Raw genomic sequence first — 27,714 nt, 5'->3', positions numbered from 1 at the left:
TATACACTTTTATAAAGTTCTGTTCGAGCTTACCAACACTGTAAAAGAAAATGAACATGTGTTGTGCTCACAATTTCAACTACTCCTCTACTTATTCTAGGAAAATATTGTCTCCCAGGTAAAAGATCTCAGACGCATTAATGATTATCACACAGTGTCGTAAAACCATCCGCTATAACACTCTTTTGGCCACGTCCACCTGGTAAGGGTTCGGGAGTTTTCCCATTAATAATTTAGAAGTGCTTAGATCCTTCTTACCAGCTAACCTTACTTTACTCCTAACGTTTGGACAGCTCGCTTGAATTTAGCACAGTCTTAAAAAGATGAATAGCCATGATCTTATAACTTGTTTTTAGTTCAAGGTAACGGCGATAAAGAGGGCCAAGAAAGTCAATTTTTTAATTTCCCTACTCTGTTCCATATTTTAATGGGGTTTTATAAGTCAGCAACACTGGTCAGCAAGGGTAACATTTCTGTATTTTGGTCTTGAATTGGTCAAGGAGTTAGGTACGCAGAAAGTAGAAGTCGTCGACCAGTACTGGTCCAGTGCTGCCTCGCCTTTGTGGCAAGTCATGGGTACCGTCTCATACGATGGATGTAGGTAGGGAGATCTATTAGCAGGTGCGAGATTCCTTCGCCTTAAAATTATTGTTTCGCTTCCATCACCGTCCAATATTCATTAACGGAAGAAATGATTATACAGCCTCCATAAACTCTTCCGAGACAGCTTAATGCCCGTGCTGCAATATCGTTTACGTGCCTAATTTAATAACGTCTCGGTTTAGACTTCAACCGCGTTAAATTAACTCAGTTTGCGAGGCCGGATCAATAATGTGGTTAACTATGAAATGGGGAAACTGATAAGTGATGCGACTCAAGTATACTTAAATATATGTCACATGTTTACAGAAGTTATTCTTTTAGATCTCCGCTGAAGGTATCACGTCTTTGATACATAAACGCTACGAAATTGTCATACTTCGTCGTTGCGCTTTCCAAAATGTACATGTGTGTCGACATGACTTTTCAGTAGACGAAAAAAACGGTTTTATCGAAACGTCGCGGGCTGAAAGTCTACAAAATTATGCTAATAATTTGTGAAAAAATATAATTATACTTATAATATTTAACCAAACACATAATTGTGACCTATTTTGTAGTTATATTCGTTTTACTACTTTTTGTGCACATCTCTGGTTTGGTTTGTGCCACTAAAGTTAAGTATGTGCAAATCGTGCACATGTAAGATAATGTTCTAAAGACTTTTCTGAAGGTAAGGGTAACATTATATGCATAATGTGCATAAAACTTTTGAATAAAATTAATAATTATGGTGTTTACTTTTATTTTTTTAATAATTATACAAACTATTTGTGCCTATAATAATTGTCACGTTGTGTATAACTAAAAAAAATTGAACGGGAATGTGTTCATTGTGTTACCTATACATACTAAACAAAAATTAAGTAAGGTTATTAGTTAGTGGACAATATGGTATTCCCTTTTACTGATAGTTGTTTAGTGGTGGTTTAGTTTAGTGAATCCTATCCTACTGCCATGTCTGATTTCTGGCGTAGCATCTGGTCGGTGCCCGTCGAACACACGGAGGGTGAGTGGATGACCGTTGTCGAACGCGAGTGCGAGAACATCGAACCTATGGGGGCTATCACCATCAGCCCCGACGACGTAAGTTGTGCTACCCGTACGGCCCAGAACTGGAAAAGTCCTGGACCGGACGGATTGCACAACTTCTGGCTAAAATGGTTTCGATGCTCGCACTCGCGTTTGGCAACGCAATTTCAACAAGCCCTCGATCTTGGTTCTCTCCCACCTTCCCTAACAACTGGTGTTACTTTCCTGCTCTATAAGTCCGGTAGTACCACGGAAGCAAAAAACTACAGACCCATTACGTGCTTGCCTACACTTTACAAGCTGTCGCCCCCTTTATACCCGACGTTGTGTAACACACATGCCTGAATCCGACTTGGGTATAGATCTGCGTGGGCAACAAGGGTTCATCATATCAGTAATACATATAACGCCATGCTACATGAGAGTAGGAGAAGGGGTCGCTTTCGACCACACTGTTATATGTATATTTACTCCAGAGTTGGCATCGCACGTCTGTTAATGAGAGTCAAGTCTACTGGCCTATCCAGAGTGACTCTCCCTGTACGATCGGTTCGCCTCCAGACTAAGTACTAGCTGAACATATAGTACTCTGGTGTCCTACACACCACCTGGACGTGGGGGCGCTGCCCCCACGGGGTCCTCCATAAGCCTGCCCCCACTAGACCCGACCCTTACTCCAACTCATAACCGACCGTACTACATGCTTTGCCTGTGTGCTTCCGGTACACACTCCGGGGAGCCCTACGCTCCCCAGTCCAATGTCCTTGTATTATTTGTCTAGGTAGACACCTCAGGATTGGACTACGACTTAGTGAAACTACGTTAACCAAAGGCCGTTGGCTAACCCTTTGTTCCACTCCCATGTAGCTAGTATTGTCGATTATACAAGTATAAATATGTGTATAAACACTCACCAGGGCAGGCTCCTGTAACGGCGTGGAGGCGCTACATGTACTCCTCATTTCATACACCCCGCGCCGTCTCACGCCACGTGCACGTACCTTGCTTTTCTTCCAATGGCGCCAATGTGCTTCCGTCCCGCCATTGGAGCTGTCATTCGAGCTGTCCGTGTTGCCACATGACAAAGTAGTAACCTATTCAATACCACTTACCAATTTACATCGCGCTCGGCGCGACACTCTCGACAGCGAAAAAAGGTTATTGCAGCAAGGCGAGCAAGCTCCGCGTCCACTCCAGGATCTTATCCCTGGCTCGAATCGCTGCGCTCCGCTTGCTCCGACCAACGCCTCTCTCCTCCGGCTGCTCCCCTGATGGTGGGACTTCATCAGGACTGGATACTCCACAGTCACCCGTAGAATCAATCTCGATGTCGGGTTGTTCATCGAGTGCAGGTGTAGGGTTCAAACTCCTTGGAACCTCCACCTCTCCAGTGACCTCCTCGACCTCAACAGAATCTGCCGCCATGGGTTCTATGTCAGGTGTCTCGTCCTCCACCTCCAGCGGGTACAGATGGCCAACAGAACGTGTTAAAGTAGAATCGTCAGTCTTGACCCTCGCTACTCTACATTCGCCATCGCTTCCTCTGATCAGTTCGTGGATCTTCCCCACTTTCCAGAGGTTCCTGTTCTTGAGGTCCGATTTCACTTGTACGAGGTCGCCTACTTGTGGTGATCGAAGAGATTTCACTCTAGGCTGCTTGGGTGAGTTTTTGTATCTCTCTCTGAGACTAGCCAGATACTGTTGGATGAACATTCTTTTAAATTCCTCCAGAATGCTATACCCTCTCTTCCAGCTTTCAACAAGGTCGCTCTTTGTAGCCGTGTTACAAGTCGGTGAATCCACGGTGGACGGTCTCATAGTTAAACATTGTCCTAGGCTTAAAAAATCTGCTGGACAGAGAACATGTTCCACTTCAGTGCCGACTCTTGTCAGTGGTCTCGAATTAAGCACATTTTCCACCTCTTTCACCACTGTTAGTAGCCTGGTATCGTTAAGAAGGTGTTTTTCCAGTGTTCTTTTGAGGCAATGTTTTACCATGCCTATCAGCCGCTCATAAAATCCACCGTGCCACGGTGCTAGTTGACATATGAATTTCCACTGGATGTCATTCTTAACGCAGAATGGCTGTTGTACCATTTCAGCAACTAACTTGAAGCAAGTCGCATTGTCTGAGTATATCCGTTGCGGCTTGTTTCTCGCAGCTATAAACCGTCGCAAGGCTAGGAGACATTCTTCAGCTGAAAGATCCTTTACAAGCTCAAGATGTATGGCTCTTACCGTCAAACACGTGAATAAAGCTATCCATCGCTTCTCTTTGCCAGTCTGGGTACTCACAAACAGCGGTCCTAGATAGTCAACACCAGTATAAGTGAAAGGTGTGTTATAATTCACTCGTTCTGGAGGTAGTGCCGGCGTAGCTGGTAAACGGTATGGACCACCTCCGTGTTTGACACACTGGGTGCAGCGTTTTAACACTTTCATCACCTGGGCTTTCCCCTGTGGTATCCAATAGCGTTCTCTGATGATACTCAATGTGTGTGGAGCACCGACGTGGTAGTTACTCTCATGGGTCTCCTTGATGACTCTGTCGGTGAACTCAGAGTTTTTTGGCAGTAGTATCGGATACTTCATGTCATAGCTCCAAGTGGTATTCGCCATACGTCCACGGCACCTCAGAAGGCCGTCTACATCGACAAAAAGATCTAAGTTTCGTGCTAAATGTGTTCTTTTACCATTTAGTTCTTCTTGAAAGTGACGTTTTTGTAGATCTTTTATCTCAGACACTCTTTTGTTAACAGTGGTCTGCTGCTGGATACCCTCTTCACTCTGATTCTCAGGATTGTCAAGTTCCATGGTTCCATCAGTAGGATATTCACCATTCTCTATGTGTGTGTTCAAATCCTGAGTCTCCATAGGTTCGTCGGGATCACTGGGACTTTCTTGCTCCACCTGTGTCGGTTCACCTGGGTAGTCACCCAGGACCTCCCCGACGGAAAGAAGGTTTTGATGTGACTCATAGAGTCTATTCTGGGGCCAGCAGGATTCTTCTTTGACAAGAAACTTTGGTCCGTTAAACCAAAGTTGTCTTTTCTCTTCAAACAGTTCGGGTCGTGTCGCAATGTCAGCAGGGTTTTGCTTTGTGTGGACGTAGAACATCTCTGTGTTGGGGTGGTCACGCTTTATTTCATTCACTCTGTTAGCAACAAAGGGTGGAAGCAATTTATTCGACCTCATCCAGCTGAGTACGACCAAACTGTCTGACCACAAATATTCTTTCTCAATGTCAAGATCAAGATGGTTCCTTACATATTTCAGGAGTCTACTTCCAATCAGAAATCCTAGTAATTCCAATTTGGGAATCTTCAACTCATCCTTGTCTTTGGTCTGTGACACGTGTGATTTAGCCATCAAAAGGAGACTGATTTTCCTTGTCCATCGCCAACCACTCTGAGGTAGATGACCGCAGCATACGCGTCCTTGGAAGCATCTGTGAAGCAGTGTAGGTGGTACTTAAGTCCATTCCTCGAGACATCTGTCCCCACATACCTAGGTATCTCTGTAACCACTATAGACTTCAAGCTTTCCATGACATTCTCCACTGATTGTGTCAGCTCTGTAGGCAGTTCTGTGTCCCATTTACATTTCCTTTCACAGATATTCTGGAAGATCAGCTTCATTGACAACATGAGCGGGCATACAAAACCGCATGGGTCATACACACGTGCTAGAGCCCGAAGAACTTTCCTCTTTGTGTTTATCGGAGGATCTGTGCTGAAATGGTCTTCAGTTACATTGAGTTTCAGTGTGTCTTCTTTGACATTCCACATTAGTCCAAGCACTTTGACCTGCCCATGTTTCACCGATCTATGATGTTCTGGTATCATGTCCATGAAACTCCGGTTATTTGAGATCCAGTCTCTCATATTCATAGACAGTTGTTCAAACGTTGTTCTAGTTTGCTCATAGATCTGCTTAGCCTCCTGCAGGTCATCAGCTCCCGTCACTAGATTGTCTACATAGCATTTGTCAGCAACCTTTTCCAGCAAAGCCTTATTTGTCGTGCTTATGTAGTGACGGATCGTGGCTGTCAGCAAAAACGGACTCGCGACGACTCCAAAGGGTACCCTGCAGAACCTCAGATATAGCAGGTTATCTTCGGTAGCTTCCTTGGTTGTGTCCTTTAACCAGAGGAACCTTGTAACATCACGATCATCCTCTAGAAGTGCCACTTGTAGGAACGCCTTCTCAACATCAGCCAGTATGCCATACCTCTTTGTTCGGAACTTCAGTAGTAATGCAGTTAAAGGTCTTCCAACATAGAAGGTCCACTGTAAAGGCACTCATTTAGGCTTTTCTGTCCAGTAACTTTGGCACTAGCGTCATACACTATTCTACCCTTGCCATCTTGTTTGACCATATGATGAGCGAGGTAGTGGACTGGGTGGTCTCTGTCCAGGTCTGGTCCTCTCGCTACAACCTCAATGATCCCTAGGTCAAGTTGTCCTTTCAGTATAGAATCATACTCATTGACCAATGGCAAGTCCAGCCTTTTCAGGATACTTTTCAATCGACCCAAGGCCAAACCAAAGTTTGATGGCAGATCTGGTGGGTATTCGATCCAGGGCCACTTGACTAAGTACCGGCCTTCTTGATATTGGACAGTCTCATTGAAGTGACGGACTGCTTCTTCTTGCCTCGTAGCTTTAGGTGAGTCCGTAATCCCTAGGTTCTCTAACGACCACAAGAATCTGACATCTATGTTTCTTAGGGGCAAGTCTGGCTCATTGAAATACGGGCAGTTAGGGGTGTGACATTGACAATATGTGACTACCGAGAGGGCTTCGCTTTTCTCTTCGATAGTAAGTTTTCCTGAAGGCACCCACCCAAAATCAGTATCCAATAACCAAAAATCTTCTGAAACCTGTATTTTTCTTCCTGTGAGGATCGCGCCAAAGTAGTCGTTCCCGATGAGTACATCAACCCCTCTCCAACCGTACCATCATCAGCAACAATGTCAACACCAGGATACTCAAATGATGTCACTGGTACTCTGTCTGTTATCCTGGGTACTACATTCACAGTAAACTGTTTGGTGATATCACGTTTTGTCTGTATGCTGACTGTAGTTGAAGGGGATGACGTCTGCTGAGGTTCAGAGGCTCCAAAGGTGAAAATGAGCAGAAGATCCTTTTCATTGGTTGGCAGGTTTAACCTTTTTGCAGTCGCTCGGGTAATATAACTACGTTGGCTTCCACTATCCAAAAAGACTCTTCCTCTGATGGCCTTCCTAGTTAGCGGGTTTTGAAGGGTTGCCACTGCGGTCTGTAAAAAGGTATTTTTATGAGATGTGGCACACAAGGATTTAATAGCATCATCATCTAAAATGTCACTTTTCTCACCAACGGGAGCTGGGTTGGGACAGAATAAGATCAGGTGATCTCCTTTACAGCGGAAGCAAGCAATCTTGCGTTTGCAGGATGATGCTGCATGATTGCGTCGGAGGCAGTGCAAGCACCTTCCCTTCACTTGTTTTTGCCTGGCTTCTACTGTGGTGTATTTACGGCAGTCCCTGCTTGCATGTCCTTTCCCCTGGCAGAACAAGCATGATCTTAGTGCCTTCTTCGGAGGTTGTGCACCAGTGTTTCCTGGATGTTTTCGTTTACGGCTACTTGATGGTCTGACTTCAGTACGGACTTGCAGTGCTTCAGTCGTAGTACCTGGTACGGCAATGAACTCAGTGTCACCCACCGAAGAGGCGGATTTCTCCATAGCTGTTATAATCCTGTCTAAGCTACTTCGTATGGCTGACAAATCAGTACCTCCTCCTATCAGATGATGTTCGTGGATGACCTTCTCTGGAAACTTTGATAATACCAGGGATCTCAGATGGTTCCCTCCAATCGGCTCTCCGAGCTTTTCTAACACACGGATGTTGTGCTCTATATTATCCAGCACGCTCCGGCAACTCGCGCTAGTAGAATCTGCCTTCCGGAGGCTGTTAAGGGCTGAATAATGAGCATCAATGAGGGTGTGTGTTGAGCCGTACCGTTTCTTTAGGGTTTCAACGGCAACAGAATAGTTTGCGTTGGTTGCAGCTAATCCGGATACGGTCTCTAACGCTGAATCTTTCAGGCAGCTCAGGAGGTACATAAGCTTTTCAGATTCCTGTAAATTTCTCTGATCCACGTTAGCAACAAATCGGTCCCAAAATTCGCACCACTTTAAGTGGTCACCGGAGAAGGAAGGTAGGCTCAGTTCTGGCAACTTCGACTTGTTGACTGACTCATTTCGCCTTTTGTTGAGTTGGCATGCCGTTTCTAGGTCTGTCAATATGTCTTCGGCCTTGAGCTGGTCCTCGGTCATGCCAACTATGTCCGCCTCCGGTACAACCCTTAGGTACTGAAAGATCTCTCTTTCGAAGCTGTCCAAGCACTGTCGTAATTTTATATGGAGTCCTGTGAACTGGTCTTCACTAACGGCTCCATTAGCCTGAAGTTGTTGCAAGAGGGCTTCGGAGTCCGCAGTAACTTTTGTTAGTCGCTCATGGCGCAACTTTACTCGGCTGTATAAGCTTGCCATGGTGACGGCTGAAAATAATTAAAACAATTGGCTAATTGCACTACACTACAGTTTCATTTATAAATAATTATTAGTCTATATCAAGTTTATATTTTCAATAAAATTTTAAAAGTAGGTAGTTATACTTCTTGGCGGAGGCACTGCCGTACATCCATTTGCTTTCTTCGACGCAATCCTTTGATGTTTTTATGTCAAATGTTTTCGATAAAATACATAGATCATCGGCAACAAACTCACCCGGTCAGTCGTTTTGTTGTACGAGTAAACTTTTTACTCCCTTGTCTCGGGCGGCGGACCGAGAATGCCCACGAATCGTGAACTAAGTATTTCCAATTTGGCCGGGTATATTCCCTACTTTGGTGCAGCTGCAATGTACATAGAATACCATAATTACTTCATCACACTTAAAACTCGTATTTGCAGAAAATAAAGCCAAACTTGGTCGCCGGGTGCGTCATGGCGGCTGAACCAAGCACCTTACATGTTTACCCGTACCTGAAATGTTGCTGCAACTCGCTTTGAGAATAATTCCCTTTGCCAAACTGGAATCTTAAATCTCAGGGCGTTGAGATATCTCTTAATACACTAAATAAGACACTTTCTTCTCGCTAAACTCACTTCACTTTGCATTTGCAACTTTGAATACCGCGAAAGTTCTGATTTTTTCCTTTCAACTTCGATGATACTCGCCACAGAGCAGAGCAGTGCAATGGTGCGTTCCGATTCCTGATCGCGTTCGCAAGACTCCTTGACTGTCACAAAATAGTAAATCCAATCGACGCGCTAAATAAATACGCATTGTTACAATTGATGTGTATTATTTGCTTAACAAGAATTATTTATCGTTGTTTGTCTTAAAAAATAAATAATTTTCCTGGTTGGTTTATTTGCCAGTGCAAATAAATGATCGAATCCGAACGTACTCTTGAGATCACAGATAAGTAATCACAGTAAGTAAGTAAACCACACGTAAACAATCATCCTGCAACAACTGTATAAAATACAACATGGCCAACATAACAAAAAATAATTTATAATTAAGTTTCGTTAAAATAATTACATAATAATTATTATATTCTACACTTAATCTAGCTTAGCCTAGGGTGCACCCTTTTACCGTCTAAATGAAATAGGTTAAAATAAACATGCTATTAAATTAAAACAACTTGCTCCTTTTCCATTTATTTATTGATCTCGTCGCAAGCTGTGAAATAAGCAATGATTAATATAGGACATATTTTCGAAATAAAATACGTCACCCAAGTACCTTGAGCTCAACCAATTCAAAAATTAATTTGACTATCTTGGCAACAAGGACCTGTTTTAAAATGATCTACAGATGGAATAGCCAAAACTGATTTGGCTTCCCGTCATCACAAATCCCAGATCATCTTCACCATTTTTTGTCGCCCCCTTTATACCCGACGTTGTGTAACACACATGCCTGAATCCGACTTGGGTATAGATCTGCGTGGGCAACAAGGGTTCATCATATCAGTAATACATATAACGCCATGCTACATGAGAGTAGGAGAAGGGGTCGCTTTCGACCACACTGTTATATGTATATTTACTCCAGAGTTGGCATCGCACGTCTGTTAATGAGAGTCAAGTCTACTGGCCTATCCAGAGTGACTCTCCCTGTACGATCGGTTCGCCTCCAGACTAAGTACTAGCTGAACATATAGTACTCTGGTGTCCTACACACCACCTGGACGTGGGGGCGCTGCCCCCACGGGGTCCTCCATAAGCCTGCCCCCACTAGACCCGACCCTTACTCCAACTCATAACCGACCGTACTACATGCTTTGCCTGTGTGCTTCCGGTACACACTCCGGGGAGCCCTACGCTCCCCAGTCCAATGTCCTTGTATTATTTGTCTAGGTAGACACCTCAGGATTGGACTACGACTTAGTGAAACTACGTTAACCAAAGGCCGTTGGCTAACCCTTTGTTCCACTCCCATGTAGCTAGTATTGTCGATTATACAAGTATAAATATGTGTATAAACACTCACCAGGGCAGGCTCCTGTAACGGCGTGGAGGCGCTACATGTACTCCTCATTTCATACACCCCGCGCCGTCTCACGCCACGTGCACGTACCTTGCTTTTCTTCCAATGGCGCCAATGTGCTTCCGTCCCGCCATTGGAGCTGTCATTCGAGCTGTCCGTGTTGCCACATGACAAAGTAGTAACCTATTCAATACCACTTACCAATTTACATCGCGCTCGGCGCGACACAAGCTCCTTACATCCATTTTGAGAGCAAAAATTAACGCGCATATTGTCGCTAACAACATTCTGGCTCCCGCTCAAAATGGATGTAGGGTTGGGTCCCGTGGTACTAAAGAGCTCCTCCTCATAGACATGACCATCTGCCAACAAGTTCGGCGGAACAATGGGGCCATCTCGGCCGCTTGGATTGACTATAAGAAGGCCTATGATTCGGTGCCTCATTCATGGCTGAGAAGGGTATTGGAGCTGTATAAACTTGATGCAGCTTTAATATCCTTCCTGGCTGCATGTATGAGGCAGTGGACCACAGTCCTTCGTCAACCATATTTATTCACGCAAACATTTCAATTTCATAATATTATAATATACATACATATTAAGGTGTATACTTGATAGAAGACATGTACACTACGTTAACTAGAAAGAACGAGCCTTTTTGAACATAAAATAAACAAATGAAATATATTTTCCGTTCTAGGAATGCAACAAACATCGAAACAGTTGTAAACTTATAAAAATGTCGAAAAAATACATACATCTTTAAAGACCCTCATTACCAAGTGTATATAATTGTTATAGCTATTAATAAAGTATAAACTTACCAGAAAAATCATACTTTATCACAATTTATTTCAAATTTTACACTTCGATAACCCTTCGCTAACTCAATCTACCGCCAGAATGCATTAAAAACGAAAATGTGACAAGTGCAAACCAATACTGATATGTGTTAATTGACTGGATTTAAAAACATTGTTAAGTGTTTTGTATACACTTGTATACTTTTTTTATTGATCATATCACATACTAAAATTGTGATCTTCGCCTCTGTTTCGATTTTGAACTTGTTTGTTTTTGTATTAGATGCGGCTTTTAAAAATATTGACAAATAGCAAATAAAAACAAAATCATAAAAATGCACATGTAAGGTTTGAAAAGCGCAACGACGACTTGTCGTGAGCCACTGTAACACAATTTGAAGGGTCTATGCATTAGCCTTAATTTCGGCAACGCAATCATTTCACGCCTAAATTTCCGTCGATTGATATTGTTACAGAGCTTGCGTCAGCGTCGTTCGAGCAAGCCATGGTTAAGATCAAAACCTAATCAGTCGTTTATTCAACTCCGCGTAGACAGCAGGGAAAACAAAGTACCTTAGTGAAGATTAATTTCATAGTCAAGTTTAAGGTTAACCGCAAGGTTCGACCGGCATCCGCAGTGACCTGTGAAAATAAACCAATAAGTCGGCAGCGATTAATAAAAAAATTCTCGGGGAAGTTTTTTAACGAGTTCCGAAGCATTGTGCCCCGTCCATTGTGGCCAGGATTCCGGGCTCGTTACGCGAGAAAATGCACCGGAGTGTTTCGAGATGAATTTGAATGTTTCCCGAGCTGTCGCGGGGGCAGAGGCTGAATAGGCAATATGTTGCTGAGCTCGTCCGCATGTCGGCTGACGACCTTTTTCATTGGTGAGTTTTAGTGGGGAAGTTTATCGACAAAAAGAGGCCAAACCTTTTTTTTCTTGACCAAATCATGAAACTTGGCACAGTTGTTCCTTATATCAAAATAAGCCGATTAAGATCGGGAGCCTTCGGGAGCCTCCCCCCTGGAGCTCGGGAGGGGGGGTCAAAGTACCGCTTCACCCGGCTTGCTTTGAAAAATTCTAACATACCCCATTTAGTTCATAGGTCATGTTTGGTATCGTTTTCGAGTAAATCAATAACGTAGAATTCATTTTTGGTACTAAAATTATAAAATAATGGTAAATAAAATAAAAAAAAAATGAAAAGTTTGAAATTTTTATCTATGATTTACAAATTCAAGTCATCATAAATGTCAAACTGTTTGCTTTTTCTACAAATAAAAAATATGATATGAAAGCCTATTTAATATAAATTATGAATAATATAACTTTTACCCACCTTTACTAACGTTAAGTTTTAGAAAAAAAAACCTTTAAGCCGCGCGGCGTCGGGACGCCGCGAGCGTAATTTTAAAATGCCTTTATTTTAAAAAACTCTATTAGAACCCGTTTAGCTATTAGGTCATGTTTAGTATCGTTTTCGAGTAAATAAATAACGTAGAATTTAGTTTTGGTACTAAAATGACCATTCAATGTTAAATGAAATAAAAAAATAATAATTCTGTGAGTTGCAAATTCAAGTCACCATAAATGTCAAACGGTTTGCTTTTTCTATAAATATAAAAATATGATATTAAAGCCTATTCACAAAGGATAGTACGCGTTCACCTACGCGAGCTTAGACTGTGTGCGGGGAACGCGCCTCTTTCATATATTTGATCGCCAGTGTCAGAGGTGTGTTAATGCATAAATAGAAAAAGATTCATTATTATTGACTCCGGTGTCGACAACGGCAACACTCGGGTCGGACCACACGATCTAAAGACCGACTGTACCTGTTATTTATTCATTGTAGTGAATCCTGTAAGAAATTTATATAATAGTATTTTATACAATCGTGATATAATACAAAACTTTTCAGTCGAGTACCATGTGTAGTACGGTATGAGAGTGAAAAGCTTAATTATATCACTAATTGTATACAATACTTTTTCTACGAGTCATCATCTTCATCATCAATGGACGGAAATATCACCATTCATGCAAGTTAAAATTAATGTCAATAGAGTCGTTCACCGTTGTATCAACATCGAATTACCTAGCAACCAATTGTTTGTAATAACCGTCTCTGATTGGCCGATAACGCGACAGATAAAAAAAATGTGTTTCATATGCAGGAAAATTTGCCAGATATCGCAAATTAGTATAGAAATTGTATGAAGTTCTATTTTTGAAATTATTATATTTAACTAAAGTCAATTATAATGAGCTTATTATAATTGTTTCGGAACTGCCATAGAGTATCCAACACTGAAAAGTTAGCACTTATAGTTTAGTCTGTGGTGTCCTAATTGACAGATTACTCATACTCATACTCATACTATACATTCCCTTCACAGAGACATAGCTGATGGGTACATATGGAACTGCATAAAGAAGGTTCTACCTACTTTATGCAGTTGCATCGGTGTTTGCAACCTGATTTACATTTACATCTTTTAACTTCTAAGCATATACCGGCCACTTCAGTGTTGCCTGACTGGGATGGAAGGAAGAAGGAGACGAATGGGTACCACACTACCCATTCGTCTCCTTCTTCCTTCCATCCCCAAGAAGACGGACTTGGCAAATTTTGGTGTGGCACCAACGCCTGACTCCAAACAAGAACGCCCTGAGTCCCATTTCTCAAAACTGAAAGTTAAAAGTTACAAGCGGAAGTCTCTTTGCAATTTGTCATATTAGACATTGACAACCAGTTGAAAATTGTAACTTGTAGCTTCGAGAAATGGGCCCCTGGTACACTGTGCGCTGTATATGCTGATGCAAGGCAGCCTCTGAAGGAGGTATGTGCTCCAATTGTCGATCTTTTCTGGTACCTAAAGAGGTAGGTACTTCGACCACTCATTCACCGTTACGCAACGACTTGGTCTGAAACAATATGTGCATTATCATTTTAGAGTCTACAACTATCAAATTACAACTTTTTGGTGGATCACGTAACCTTCAGTATTACCCACTTACGTTACGTATCATACAAAATTATTACAAACTTTAGTAGAATCTGATTTGCCTCTGATATTGCTCCATCTTGTAATAGTTTGACACCTTGGGTGGCCTGGCTAAGCTTCAAAGCCAAAAGAAAACGTTTCTAGATTAGACATAGTATGGGATAGGTACGATAAAAGCAGCTTGAAACGATCAACAAGGGAGAAACATGGCCACCCAAGGCTTCAAACTATTACGAGATGGAGCAATATCATAGATAGGCTAATCAGATTCTACTAAAGTTTGTAATTATTTTGTATGATAGGTAAGTGTGTAATAGTGAAGGTGATCCACCAAAATGTTGTAATTTGATAGTTGCAGAATCTATTTAAATAAAATGACAATGCACATATTGTTTCAGATCAAGGGTCCTTACGCAGCAGTGAATGAGTGCCGGAAGAACCTCTTTACTAGAAAAGATCGACACTTGGAGAACATACCTCCTTCCGAGGCTGCCTTACTTCATCATATACTGCCATTTGTCTAAGACTGGGGCTAAAGACATGCCAACCACACCCTTGCTGCCGACGCATTAGGACACCACGGACTCCACTGCCAGTCTAGTGCTGGCCGAATTTTGTGACACGCTGCACTTAACGATTTAATCCGCAAGGCTCTCGGCACAGCGAACATACCGACAACCCTCGAACCTGTCGGCTTGTCAGCAGCAGACGGAAAGCGGCCTGATGGTTGCTCGCTTTTACCTTGGTTTCTGGGACGACCCTTGGCGCGTGACCTGTGTGGATACCTTGGCTCCGTCCAACGTCTAACGTTCGGCCCAGAAACCAGGGACTGCTGCTGCAAAACGCCCAAACATTTTTAAAAAACAACTACATATTTGCGGCAATTGCATTTGAAACATTTGGACCATGGTCATCAGACACCAAGCAGTTCGTGAAGGAAGTTTCCACCAAACTTGTCTGGGTGTTTGGTGACATACGCATAGGCTTTTACATCATATTTTTTATTTAAAGAAAAAGCAATCAGTTGACATTTTTGTTGACTTGAATTTGCAAATCATAGATGAATATTTTTTTTTTATTTATTTACCATTAAATTATAATTGTAGTACCAAAAATAAATTCTTTGTTATTAATTTACTCGAAAACTATATCAAACATGACCTAATAGCTAAACCGGGTCTAATAGAGTTTTTAAAATAGAGGTATTTTAAAATTACGCTCGCGGCGTCCCGACGCCGCGCGTCTTAAAGTAATTTTTTTGTGGAACTTAACGTTTGTGAAGGTGGATAAAAGTTATATATTTTATAATCTATATTAAATAGGCTTTCATATCATATTTTTTATTTATAGAAAAAGCAAACAGTTTGTCATTTATGATGACTTGAATTTGTAAATCATGGATGAAAGTTTCAAATTTTTTAATTTTTTTTTATTTTACTTACCATTAAATTATAATTTTAGTACCAAAAATGAATTCTACGTTATTGATTTACTTGAAAACGATATCAAACATGACCTAATAGCTAAACGGGGTCTAACAGAGTTTCTAAACTAAAGGCATTTTAAAATTACGCTCGCGGCGTCCCGACGCCGCGCGTCTTAAAGTAATTTTTTTGTGGAACTTAACGTTATTAAAGGTGGATAAAAGTTATATTTTTTATAATCTATATTAAATAGGCTATCTGTCTTATTTTTTATTTATAGAAAAAGCAAACAGTTTGTTATTTATGATGACCTGAATTTGTAAATCATGGATGAAAATTTCAATTTTTTTATTTTTTTTTATTTTATTTACCATTAAATTATAATTTTAGTACTAAAAACGAATTCTACGTTATTGATTTACTCGAAAACGATACCAAACATGACCTATGAACTAAACGGGGTATGTTAGAATTTTTCAAACCAAGCCGGGTGAAGCGGTACTTTAACCCCCCCTCCCGGGCCCCAGGGGGGAGGCTCCCGAAGGCTCCCGATCTTAATCGGCTTATTTTGATATAAGGAACAACTGTGCCAAGTTTCATGCTTTGGTCAAAAAATTTAAGGTTTTGCAATAAACTCCCCAGCCATTTCGTAAATTTCCGATGAGATTCATACAAGTTTCGAGTTAGGGTTTGGTTTATTTTTTTAGTATTATATTTTATTTTTCCCCTCACTAGCTCAGAAACACGTGTTTTGTCCTTTAATACCAGCGGATAAAAACGCATTTTATCCACAAGTGGGTAAAGTAATTTGACCTTGAATAAAGTCAAATTAACTGCTTTAAAATTGATAAAAGTAGGTGAATCTAGTAACAATAGTTATTTGTTATACAAGGGAGCAAAGTTGTATTTTAACCGAGTGTGGAATTGCAACACGAACTAGCGAATGGATTCTAGGGTTGAACTACGAGCTAGCGAATGGATTCTATGGTTGAACCACGAGCGCAGCGAGTGGTTCGAAAATAGAATCCTGAGCGAAGCGAGTAGTTCAAAAATAGAATCCTGAGCGTAGAGAGTGTTGCAATACACACGAGGTAAAATAACTTTGCATCCCGTGTGTAACACATAACTTTTCACCTCACTAAAGCGAGGAAACACGCAATATAACCACAAAATTAAACTTTTCTTTCAGACAAAAAAAACTAAATCAAAATCGGTTCATCCGTTCGAGAGCTACAATGCCACAGACAGACACACACACACACACACACACACACACACACACACACACAGACAGACAGACAAACAGACAGACAGACAGACATACACACAGACAGACACGTCAAACTTATAACACCCCTTCGTTTTTGCGTTGGGGGTTAAAAAACAACTGGAACATAATTGCACAGAAATAAGTCAATTTGCGTTTATTACAATTTCCACTATGCACCCACCGACACCACAAAAGTTTCAAATTAAGAATCAAGAAGAAAAATCTGTTTGGGTGCGTTCCGTCTCACGAGTTTTGAGATTGCAATGTTACTTAAGGTGCGTTCTGAATAAGTACAGTGGAAAAGCCAAAAATACAATTTTTTGTACGATTTCAAGTGTTTTATGATAAAATCATGTTATAAAATTGTTTGAATTTAGTGTTTTTAGTAGAATACAATTCGATATGAAATTATTTTTACGTTCACATCACATGATTTGTTAAGACAATTTAAGCACAGGAGAAAATTGTCCCGTCTGGGACCTGCCTTTACAAGAATTTATATTTAAAAAAGTAACTAATGACACATTCGGATTTCAAATATTCTTTGCACTCTTGTGGATAAAATGCGATTTTGCTATCTGTTTTTAAAGAATAAAAAAGTCCTTTCCGAGCTAGTGAGGTGAAAAGATGATTTACCACCTGTGGAACTACTGGAAGCAGTGATAAACGCATTTTTTGCATTGTAGTTTCGCGCTTAATGAGGGGAAAAGTTTTGTGTTACACTCGGGTGCAAATGTATTTTACTTCTCGTGTGTTAAAAAACTCGCAAGTTCAGGATTCTATTCTCGAACCACTCGCTTCGCTCGTGGTTCAACTATAGAATCCTTTTACTTGCTCGTTTTTAAATTTCACACTCGGCGTTAAAATACAATTTTGCCCCCTTGTATAACAAATAACTATTCTACACACACTGTTTCTTTGGTAACGTTTAAATATGCAGGGTGTACGGATAATTGTACATATGTATAATATTTTTAGATAGAGCGGAACATTCATAAAATCATAATAAACGTAACAATAATCAATACCCTAATCACACCCTAATGAAAATCGATTTTAAATCAATTGAAATTTCAATTAAATTTATATCAATAGTGTCGAAGTAATTTGGCGTGTTGCCAAGTCACAAAACAGCCGCACTTTGAGCGTCCATTTCAGTACCTTAGTTGAAGTTTACCAAGCTCCAATATCTTCTAAAAGCATCCTTTTATTGAAAAATATTAGGTTTATTTTAGAATATTGTTGGAGTTGTAAATTTGTAAATGTGGGATAATAATTCTGTCGTAGGTGTTTCGGAGATATGTTTCATGAGCGCGCCGGTGGGGCCGTGCTACTATTGCTGCCCCCACGACGATGTGCAAGATATACAGTACAAACTGTTCACTAGGTAAGTAACATCAATTGGCTCTTCTACAAATATTACTGAGATAAAATGCACACTTTATGTTTGTACCTACAGTTTAAAACGTTGAACGATAGAAGGTCGAATCGGTAATTCGCATTCGAATCTCGTTTCGATTTAAAACTCTGGTTCGTGTTCTAATTTATAGACCTTATAAACTTTTTTCCGGGCTTGTATCATAAATAACTAAGTATACTAACGTTATTAAGAGATGTATAGGTACTCGTAGTAGGTAATTAGATAACTAAAATATAGACAAGTGACCATTTGCGTGTCTATCCATAAAAACAACATAAATACCTAAACAAATAGGTCTACATTAAAAACTACCTACCTGCATATTTTTCTGGTAGGTACCAACATTATATATAGTTAATTAGAAATACATTATTATTTATTTGCCGGCATTTTTATAAAAAAAATATTTGACCATGACCTACACTGAAGTGCAGTGGATTAACTTAAACCTTGTCAATGAATGTTAAAACCTTATTACTTAGTGTAGTAAATGAGACTTGTTTTCCAGTCTTGTAATGGACTCTCCTATCCAGGTCCTTAGGTAGGTAGTTATTTATTGTAATGTCCCAGTGCCACGTGCAAATGTAGGTGTATGTTAAGCTGCCCGTACACCTAATGCAAATATATAGTTCAAGCTACGTTTCTGATACGATCTACGAGTTTCGCATGGCCTCGTGTGATTTGGATGGAGAAACTGTATCTCTTCTTTACGGCAAAATAAACTGTTGGTTTGGTATGGTACAGTCACCTGCAATCATATGCTACATTCTTAAATTACAAATCTTATTTGTATAGTGGCTTATAAGCACGGCATATGTATTTTCGGGCTTAGAAGAATAAAATTTTGTTGCAGGTGACTATACATAAGTATACTACGTACTATTTGCAAGAACTTTCCGAACTTTTGGTATTATATTAAATGGCTAATTAGAATCCCGTTCCGGAAATAACAGAATCTAACGTCATATCAAAAATCAAAACTGTAACAAGTTTTTAAGTCTGAGTACAATTATGGATTACATAGGTACTGTATAACATTTCAGATCAAATCCAACCACTTTCGAGGTGATCTCAGTAGGCAACAGAGCATCTCTGCGACGGACTCGCTTCAATGTCGCCAATCCTACGATTATATACCTCATGGGCTTCACTGAAGCCACCACTGGCCGAAGCACCACGACACTGCGAGATGGTAAGTAAGAAAACAGAATAAGGTATACCATCGGCAACACTGTTAGTTGTAAGTACATTTGTAATCCTTTTTACAAGGGCATAAAGTCTACCAATGGTTAGTTAAGGGTGTTGCTGTTTGTACAGAGACACAATTTCCACTGATTTTCCATGTCTTATTACACTATTAACTTGAGTTTCATATGTATCTAGTCTAGTCGACACTATTTAAAATATGTAGAAAAATTGTAAAACATCGAAAAAAATCGATTAGATATAACTTATTGTCCCCCAGTCGGTATTGCCCCTCTGGTATATCGAATACAAAAGGTTTTTTGAAAGCATTGCCCATCTGCTTAAGGCCACAATTGTTTCATTTTACCGGGTGCCTAACCAAAAGCCAACCTCACAAATCTCACAATCGCTTAGGGCCACTTGCACCAACAAAAGTGGAGGGTTAACCCACCATTTTACATGGAATTTGACAGATGACATGACAGCCCACTAACCCTGAGTTAAGTGGTTAGTGCAAGTGGGCCTTATAGATTTACGCTCCGCAGCCAATGAAACGCAAGTAACGCAACTATCACTGTCGCTAAATATGGAAAAGTCACAGAGGAACACAAAGCGTTTCGATATCGAAATTCAAACGATTGTCCCGTTATGTAGGTACCCAGTTCTGTCTATGGACTCTATGGGTCATTTGGGAGTTCGTTCACTAATGAACATTGACTAATGAAGTAACGATTTTTGGCGCCCTGATTAAATCACTACTTAATGCAGTTTTTAGCAAAATATATCCAGCAGCGACCCCCTTTTCGACCAGCAAGCTACTTAAATTACATTAATAATTCCAGCTGAAGCCATGAGGCAGGCGAGGGTTGTAACATTAGTTTACGAGCGTTTTACTAGCCTGGCGATGATATTAATAGCGCTATCAATTACTAAACTTATGCAGCCAAACGAGGCTCTTATAGGTACCCGACAGGACAATAATTATAAATGGGCAGGTGTCATGAATGATGCAAGTGTTTTTTATTTGGTTTAACTTTGGCTTCTTCCGCGAACACCAATGTGCACGGTTGTTGGCTTCTTTCTGTCGCTCTAATTAGATAAGAATGCTGCTTGAATTTTGCGAACTTCAGTGAGAACACTTTGAAATGACCTGAAGTCTCTACGAAATGCATCAGAAAAATCTAATGACTGAAAGTACAAAATAATATGTGGAGTTTCACCATTATCCTACTCTGAATATTATCTACACAACAAGGGGTACTCTCAGATACACTTATTTGATTGATCTTTTACGATGTGCTCTCTTCGACCACCTCGACCCAAGTGAACGAGCCGGTCGTGTCTCTCTCCCGTCTTGCCATCGTCCCCACCACTTATTGAACCTACCGCCGTGTTGCCATTAGTATAATTTTATTTTACCAATAACCCGTGTATTCCCAGGGTAACGTAACAATGCTGCCACACCTCAAATGTATCTCACTGTTACCATAAGTGTAATTATAAATAAATCATGACTTTCGGCCATCCAGCTTCGTGCATGACTCCGGCGCACGAACCTAAACAAGAAAAGCTAGATCCGTTTTATTTATTTTGACAGTCTTGTTTTTCGTAATACCGTTTTGTGGAAGTTGTAACAGAAAATATACAACTGTTACATAAATTTTCCGGAAAACGTCTTAAATAAAATGATGATATAATCTCTACCTCAAAAGACTATCATGACATTCGGTCTGTTGCATGTATATTTCTGTTCATAATAATGACTTGGTATTTATTCTATCTCGTGTTCGATTTTCATCATTCTCATCTAGTTATGAATTCAGTTCAGATATTTCACCTACTTGTCAACATTCGTTTATTTTGTTGCATGCTTACGTAAAACCTATAGTAATTAGTCAATAAAAAAATCTTATTCTGTTTAAAATCAAGCGGAAATAATATTCTTATATAATTTATAATTGTAAATTTTTGTTTGTTTTTTTTAAAACTCGTTTTAGCATCACTTAAATGTACGTTACATATTATCTAATGTCATTGAAATTGATCACATAACTTGGCAAAACATGTACTAAGGACAACATTTACTATTTTGGAAACTTTTTTTTTTCGGTGTATGTCTAACAATGGATCATTATGTTCATCATTACGGGTTTTTTTTTCATATTTTTCATTGATCCATTTTACTAATTACAAAACAACTACTATTATTGGATTCGACCAATGTTCATGAATCTTTACAGAAAAAAATGAGACTCATCTCTGGCTTCACACCATGTTCTGTCAAATCTATATCTAATATGTTTACAAAGTTAGTACAAACGAAACTTATGTTGATCCTCATGTAAGTTGTAAATTAATTAACTTTCTTGTCTCAACCGGCTGTTAATTATACTCTTACTATCTATATAGTATAACTATCAAATAAAAATAAAGTATTCTGGAAGCTTGTTGCTAAAGACAAGATTATGCATTTAATGCCATCTCTTGACACAGGGTTCAAACTTTTAGGACCGCGGTTGACAAATTGACCCTTATCTCTTATTTAACTGATATGCAATGTGTTCATCGCCATTAACTCATTAGTCAAGACTCAATCGCCGTCTACACGAGCTAAATTCGGTAACTTGATTTTCAGAGGTAAGATGTTTTTATTTCTTTTTGACACTATTCATCATCAATTATTAAAAGATTCGCATCATTAAAAGTTACGTTTTGCAATTTATTTTTATTTTTCTGCATTTCAATTAGTTTAGAAATAATACTTATTGTTATTGATATTTCAAAACTATACTTAAACTTGAACACTTTTATAATACGAGTAATTATTTACATCCAACAGTTATTTTACGCTTAACTGAATTATCGTATTGTCTTTATTATTATCTATCTTCAGCAGCGCGACTCGGCCAATAAAATAATTTCTGATTTCTCTAAAATTGAACAGCACGTTGAATATACATCAGTTAGTTACGGACATACATAACTTCTTACTTATTTTAAATAAGTATCATACGATTTTAAGTTCTATTAACAATCATTATTAATCTATGTATTTCTTTTTTTATACGCTAATATAGATTACTACTATATTATTGCGATCAGTATCATAATTATCGTATAAACTCAGGTGATCACTTTTTGTGTTATATTTTTACCACGCATGTTATGGAAAGTACCACACAAGTCAGGTAACTTTCAAAAACTTTCAATTTTACGTTAATTTTCCATCATTAATTAAGCAAACACCAAGTACTTCAATATATCTTTTACTATTTTATGACATTTATCATTCTAGTTACTTGTTTTATTCGCAGGTATGGAAAATAATATTTCTAGAAATGTCATCTGGCTTAGTAATTTTTTTTAAACCAGAAAAGTTTACTAACGACTCTTCAAGTTTTTATTTTGAAGGAAGAAAAAAAAAGGCAAAAATTACGCTTCCGGCGGGATTCGTAGCCGCATCAACTCGTTATGCTTCATACAATCAATCATTAAGCTTCATGGTTTCCTGCACAAACGAATATATGTACCAATTTACCTATGTGCTGAATGTTTTTGCACTACGTGTCTTCTTTTTTTTTTTTTTTTGGGCTCAACAATATACCTTTTCAAATTCATAATAAAAAAAAACTATGTCTGTAATTTTATTTATATTTAACACGAATCATGACATTATATGGAAATCGTTTTCACAGAATGTATACCTAATTAGCTTGTTTTCTCAATAATGCCAAACTAATTTATTTATACTCCAATGAAGAAAAAACCATAGCTAACAATTGGATGGGTATTTTTTTTTACAGACGGCTTCATCAGCTACACAAAAGATCTGCATTAAATATGTAGTTAAAATATGACGTCCAATCAACTGTTATCATTTTCATTAGTGTATTTAAATTACTTCAGGATTTATACTCTGTGTACTAGAGCCACATATTCATGTAATGCTACGTTTCTCGATCATGTATCTTCAAGACTTACTCAGTCTTAAATTAACTATATTGTACGAAGACAAATATTATATTCAACTTTCAGTAACTAAGATTTGTGTAGAATGTGCATCCAAATAGCAATTACTCAACATTTTTTTTGATTTATTAAATCTAGATTCAGATAAGGGTTTTACGTTCAGTCTCAATTCAATCACATTTTTGATTCCTATACTATTATGTTTCAAAAACAAAGTATTCAGTCAAAATAATTTTAATTTTATTTTGACTCCCAGGAAATTACGTAATTTCTTTGAAATCTAACCGGGAAACATACATAATTGGTCCTAACAAATTACATCAAAACGTTAAAAAGTACTTCGTACCGTTAACAATTATTATTCTTTCCATATCTCTTATTTGTATACTTTGTATTTAATCGCATATCCATACTGGATAACTTCTGATACCTTACTACGTAATATTGTCACTTGGCATATTAAATAAATAATATCTGGGCGACCGAGCTTCGCTCGGTTCTATTTTAATATATCACGTCTTTAGATTAAAAAAACTCTTATAAATACAAAAACAAAAAAAAAAAAGCCAAAAAACAAAAACTTAATTTCTGGCCGGGATTCGAAACCCTGACACCTACGATCTATCTGCGTACATTAGACCGACCTCGTACGACTGAGCTAAGCGGAATCGATGCGCGCGCGGCGAAATTAAGGACCATATTTTACGCGAAAGAAAAACTCATGAAAACTCGAAAATTCGCGTTTTCCGGGATCTAAGGCTACGCTAGATCGATTTTTCACCCCCGAAAACCCCCACATAACAAATTTCAGCGAAATCGTTAGAGCGGTTTCCGAGATCGTCGGTATATATAAATAAATAAATATACAAGAATTGCTCGTTTAATAGTATAAGATTTCTACCATGTATTTCCATTTTAATTAAAACTTGTTACTTATGTCAACTTTAAGCTGCTCTGATGTAGGTACTTATTACCCTGTTTAATTTTTTTCAATTAATAACAATAAATCATTAAAATTCCGTTATAGTCGACGATCTCATATTAAAAGACTTAACAATCTTTCTCTCTTAACATTTGACTCCATTCAGAAACTTATACCCAATTTAACTTATCTGCGTAAACATAGCTAACTAACTCAAAAAAAAAAAGATATAGAAGTAGAATCATACCATGCAGCTTTAAAGTTTGGTCACATTGCGTACCTTTACCTACAGTACTACTTTAGGTACAATTTATCATGTGCTTGTTGCTAATGTATTTGCTTTTGGACAAGTGCAAGTGCCTATTAAAGGATCATTACTATCATTAGGTAACGTTTCAGGATGATTATATCACACTTAATCCATGTTTCACTGTGAAACGCATTTATATTAGTTACATTATCGCTATTCAGTCCAATAAAAATCTAAGTAGTTCGTTATGCTTTTCCGAAATAGTTCAAAATGTAGGTTTTGAATTGCTTAAAAAAAAATCATTTTAACTCCTCTGTCAATCGCAAATTCCTACGGATTAGGAAATATTGGATGTAGGCGTACTCTGCCCCATTCGATTAATATTCTATATCCCTTTGTGCGCATTGTCACACATCTTACATCTACAAAGGTAAAATACAATACAATACACTTTATTGCACACCTCACATTGTTAATCACTTCACTATACTTTCAGTGAGATACTTTTTTTTTTTTTTTTTTTTTTTTTTTTTTTTTAACTGTGAGATACTTGAGTTGACCATTCATTAGAATTTTACATTCATTAAAGGCAACAAGGCACCTACGAGTCCTACGACCCAGAATTGTTGTCCAACTTTGCTTTCATAGAATTCGGAAGTGATCAAAATTGATTTCTATTTAACTTGTGACTTGAATGTATTCTTACGTGTTGCGTACTAGTACTTTTTTTTTTGAACAACACAGTTATAGGATACATAAATACCAACGAAGTATTATAAAAAGAATCGTGTATCTAACAGTGATACACAACAAATACACATCATTTCACTACGATCGTGAACTCCGGCGTCATCAAAAATCTGAGTAACTAAACTTACTTCTCGTTAACTCATAACTGCATCGAAAAAATCGAAAGCTAGGTGGACTAAGTAGTTTAATTGTCCATTAATACATTGACATCTATGTATACGATACATGACAGTATCATCGCTATACTGGGTAAACCCGTATGCTTCTCAACCTGAGTTTGGTACATACGTTCAAATTCAACTTTTGACCGTAAAATTATTTGTCGTTTTCAAATAATTTTCAGCAAAACACCTTTTCAAGAGAACAAATGTTCGCTACAAAATTACTTTTTTCTCATTCTTTACATAGTTACATACAAAGCTCATACTTTGTAATTTCAGTTAATCCTCATCGTTGGAATCTAAAATAAATCCAGTTTTGATAGCTAAGCTAGAGCTACACAATATTATTATTGTTCACAGAAAACCAAACACTTTTGGCCATCGTACTAATTGTTGTGAACTATTACTTTCAATATCAACTAACTCGACTCGTGTATATATATATATAAATACTCCCGGTGTCTGTTATCACCTGACAGTTCTGGTAACTACTAAATTCTTCACTTTATTTATCACTCGCATATTCGTACTGAATATTTTTAATCAATGGCGTATAACTTCACTTTGAAAAACGTCCTTATGCACGTGCAAGTCAATAAAAATATCACTTGAGACGTTTTACTCCCTCGTAATTTCGATATTTAATTATATATACTTTTACGTTCGATTAAATCATCAAATAAAAAATGTAAGCACTCGTCACTTAATTTTCGTAACATTATAAACGTTCTCACAGGATCAAATAAGACGTACGCTCACGTCAAAAAAATCAGAAAATCAGACGTACACTCACGTCACTTAGTTTTCAATTTCCTGGACGTTTGCTTACGTCACTTAATTCTTAACGTCCATGACGTACGCTTACGTCACTTGCTTTTCAACATCCATGACGTACGTCACCCGTGTGGTGACGGGTTAAGAATTTCACCACCCTCTTCCTTCCCGTGGGTGTCGTAGAAGGCGACTGTGGGATATGGGTTAAATTGTGGCGTAGGCGAGAGGCTGGCAACCTGTCACTGCAATGTCACAATTCAACCCCTTATTGCCAAGAGTGGCACTGAAACTTAGTAGTTCATGTGCTCTGCCTACCCCTTTATGGGATACAAGCGTGATTATATGTATGTATGTATGACGTACGCTCACGTCAACAACAAGTTTAGGACGTACGCTCACGTCACTTGATTCTCAACATCCATGACGTACGCTCACGTCAACAATAATCAAGTTTAAGACGTCCGCTCACGTCACTTGATTCTCAACATCCATGACGTACGCTCACGTCAACAACAAATTTAGGACGTACGCTCACGTCACTTGATTCTCAACATCCATGACGTACGCTCACGTCAACAATAATCAAGTTTAAGACGTCCGCTCACGTCACTTGATTCTCAACATCCACGACGTACGCTCACGTCAACAAAAGTCAAGTTTAAGACGTACGCTCACGTCACTTGATTCTCAACATCCATGACGTACGCTCACGTCAACAATAATCAAGTTTAAGACGTCCGCTCACGTCACTTGATTCTCAACATCCACGACGTACGCTCACGTCAACAAAAATCAAGTTTAAGACGTACGCTCACGTCACTCGATATTCAACATCCACGACGTACGCTCACGTCAACAAAAGTCAAGTTTAAGACGTACGCTCACGTCACTTGATATTCAAAATCGACGACGTACGCTCACGTCAACAATAATCAAGTTTAAGACGTACGCTCACTTCACATGATATTCAACATCCACGACGTACGCTCACGTCAACAATAATCAAGTTTAAGACGCACGCCCATGTCACTTGATTCTCAACTTCCTTAACATCAATTAATCAATCGTTTATTGCAAACCAAGGTACATTTGCAGATGTTACAATACTAAAGAGGTCACATGGCACCCCGGTAGGGTATGACAAATTGAGATACGTACGAAAATGTAACTACAAAAACATCGTCATCCCCAAAACCAGTCGATGCTAGTTTCCACATTTTCTATTATTTCATGAATCACACTTTAATTTCTACCTTTTTCAATTCAATCAAATCATTTCATTACCAAGATAAAAAAACATATTATATTCCCTTGTATTCAATCCAAGAATATGTATATATGAAGTTAAATAAACCTCAGTTTAACGAACAACGCTTTTTTTTTCGCATCATTCACAGCACTCACATTTCTCAACAATATCTAAATACATAAATATGTGGTACCTACCAAAAATAATAATAAAATTGTGCAATTTTCTAATACGAGAATGTCAACGAAACTCACATCTCTGCTCCATGACTAATACACAGAATAAACCCTTTTTTTTACTTAACATGTACACTTATAGTCTGTCAACCGGATTATGACTAAA

At 38.7% G+C, this 27,714-nt stretch overlaps 3 protein-coding genes across 4 annotated transcripts in view; 1 reads left to right on the top strand and 2 right to left on the bottom strand.

Moving 5' to 3' along the window:
• LOC125231386 (zinc finger CCCH domain-containing protein 13) overlaps window positions 1–27,714 on the bottom strand; it is a 177,401-nt gene that overhangs the window by 10,365 nt on the left and 139,322 nt on the right. The window contains exon 1 of one of the 2 annotated variants that reach the window (XM_048136831.1): window positions 11,011–11,058. The exons of the other annotated variant lie outside the window; for it this stretch is intronic. Within the exon in view, the coding sequence (XP_047992788.1) occupies window positions 11,011–11,022 (12 nt within the window). The 5' untranslated portion in view covers window positions 11,023–11,058. Of the gene's footprint in view, window positions 1–11,010; window positions 11,059–27,714 lie in introns of those variants that run through there. 2 annotated transcript variants of the gene reach the window in all.
• Window positions 6,623–8,839, bottom strand: LOC125231387. The gene is made up of 2 exons (XM_048136832.1): window positions 6,993–8,839; window positions 6,623–6,915 (listed from the first exon to the last, which is right to left on the bottom strand). Exons 1-2 carry the CDS (start codon window positions 8,170–8,172, stop codon window positions 6,881–6,883), a joined length of 1,215 nt encoding a protein of 404 aa, XP_047992789.1. The 5' UTR covers window positions 8,173–8,839; the 3' UTR covers window positions 6,623–6,880.
• The window catches only part of LOC125231388 (pancreatic lipase-related protein 2), a 32,237-nt gene continuing 15,976 nt past the window's right edge, over window positions 11,454–27,714 (top strand). Inside the window, exons 1-3 of the mRNA XM_048136834.1 lie at window positions 11,454–11,876; window positions 17,980–18,079; window positions 19,156–19,304. Of these exons, the coding sequence (XP_047992791.1) occupies window positions 11,831–11,876; window positions 17,980–18,079; window positions 19,156–19,304 (295 nt within the window). The 5' untranslated portion in view covers window positions 11,454–11,830. The remainder of the gene's footprint in view (window positions 11,877–17,979; window positions 18,080–19,155; window positions 19,305–27,714) is intronic.

The sequence above is a fragment of the Leguminivora glycinivorella genome, chromosome 11, assembly GCF_023078275.1.
Source record: "Leguminivora glycinivorella isolate SPB_JAAS2020 chromosome 11, LegGlyc_1.1, whole genome shotgun sequence".
NCBI lineage: Eukaryota > Metazoa > Arthropoda > Insecta > Lepidoptera > Tortricidae > Leguminivora > Leguminivora glycinivorella.
The sequence above is the reverse complement of the archived record's forward strand: the minus strand, read 5'-3'. Positions and strand labels throughout refer to the sequence as shown.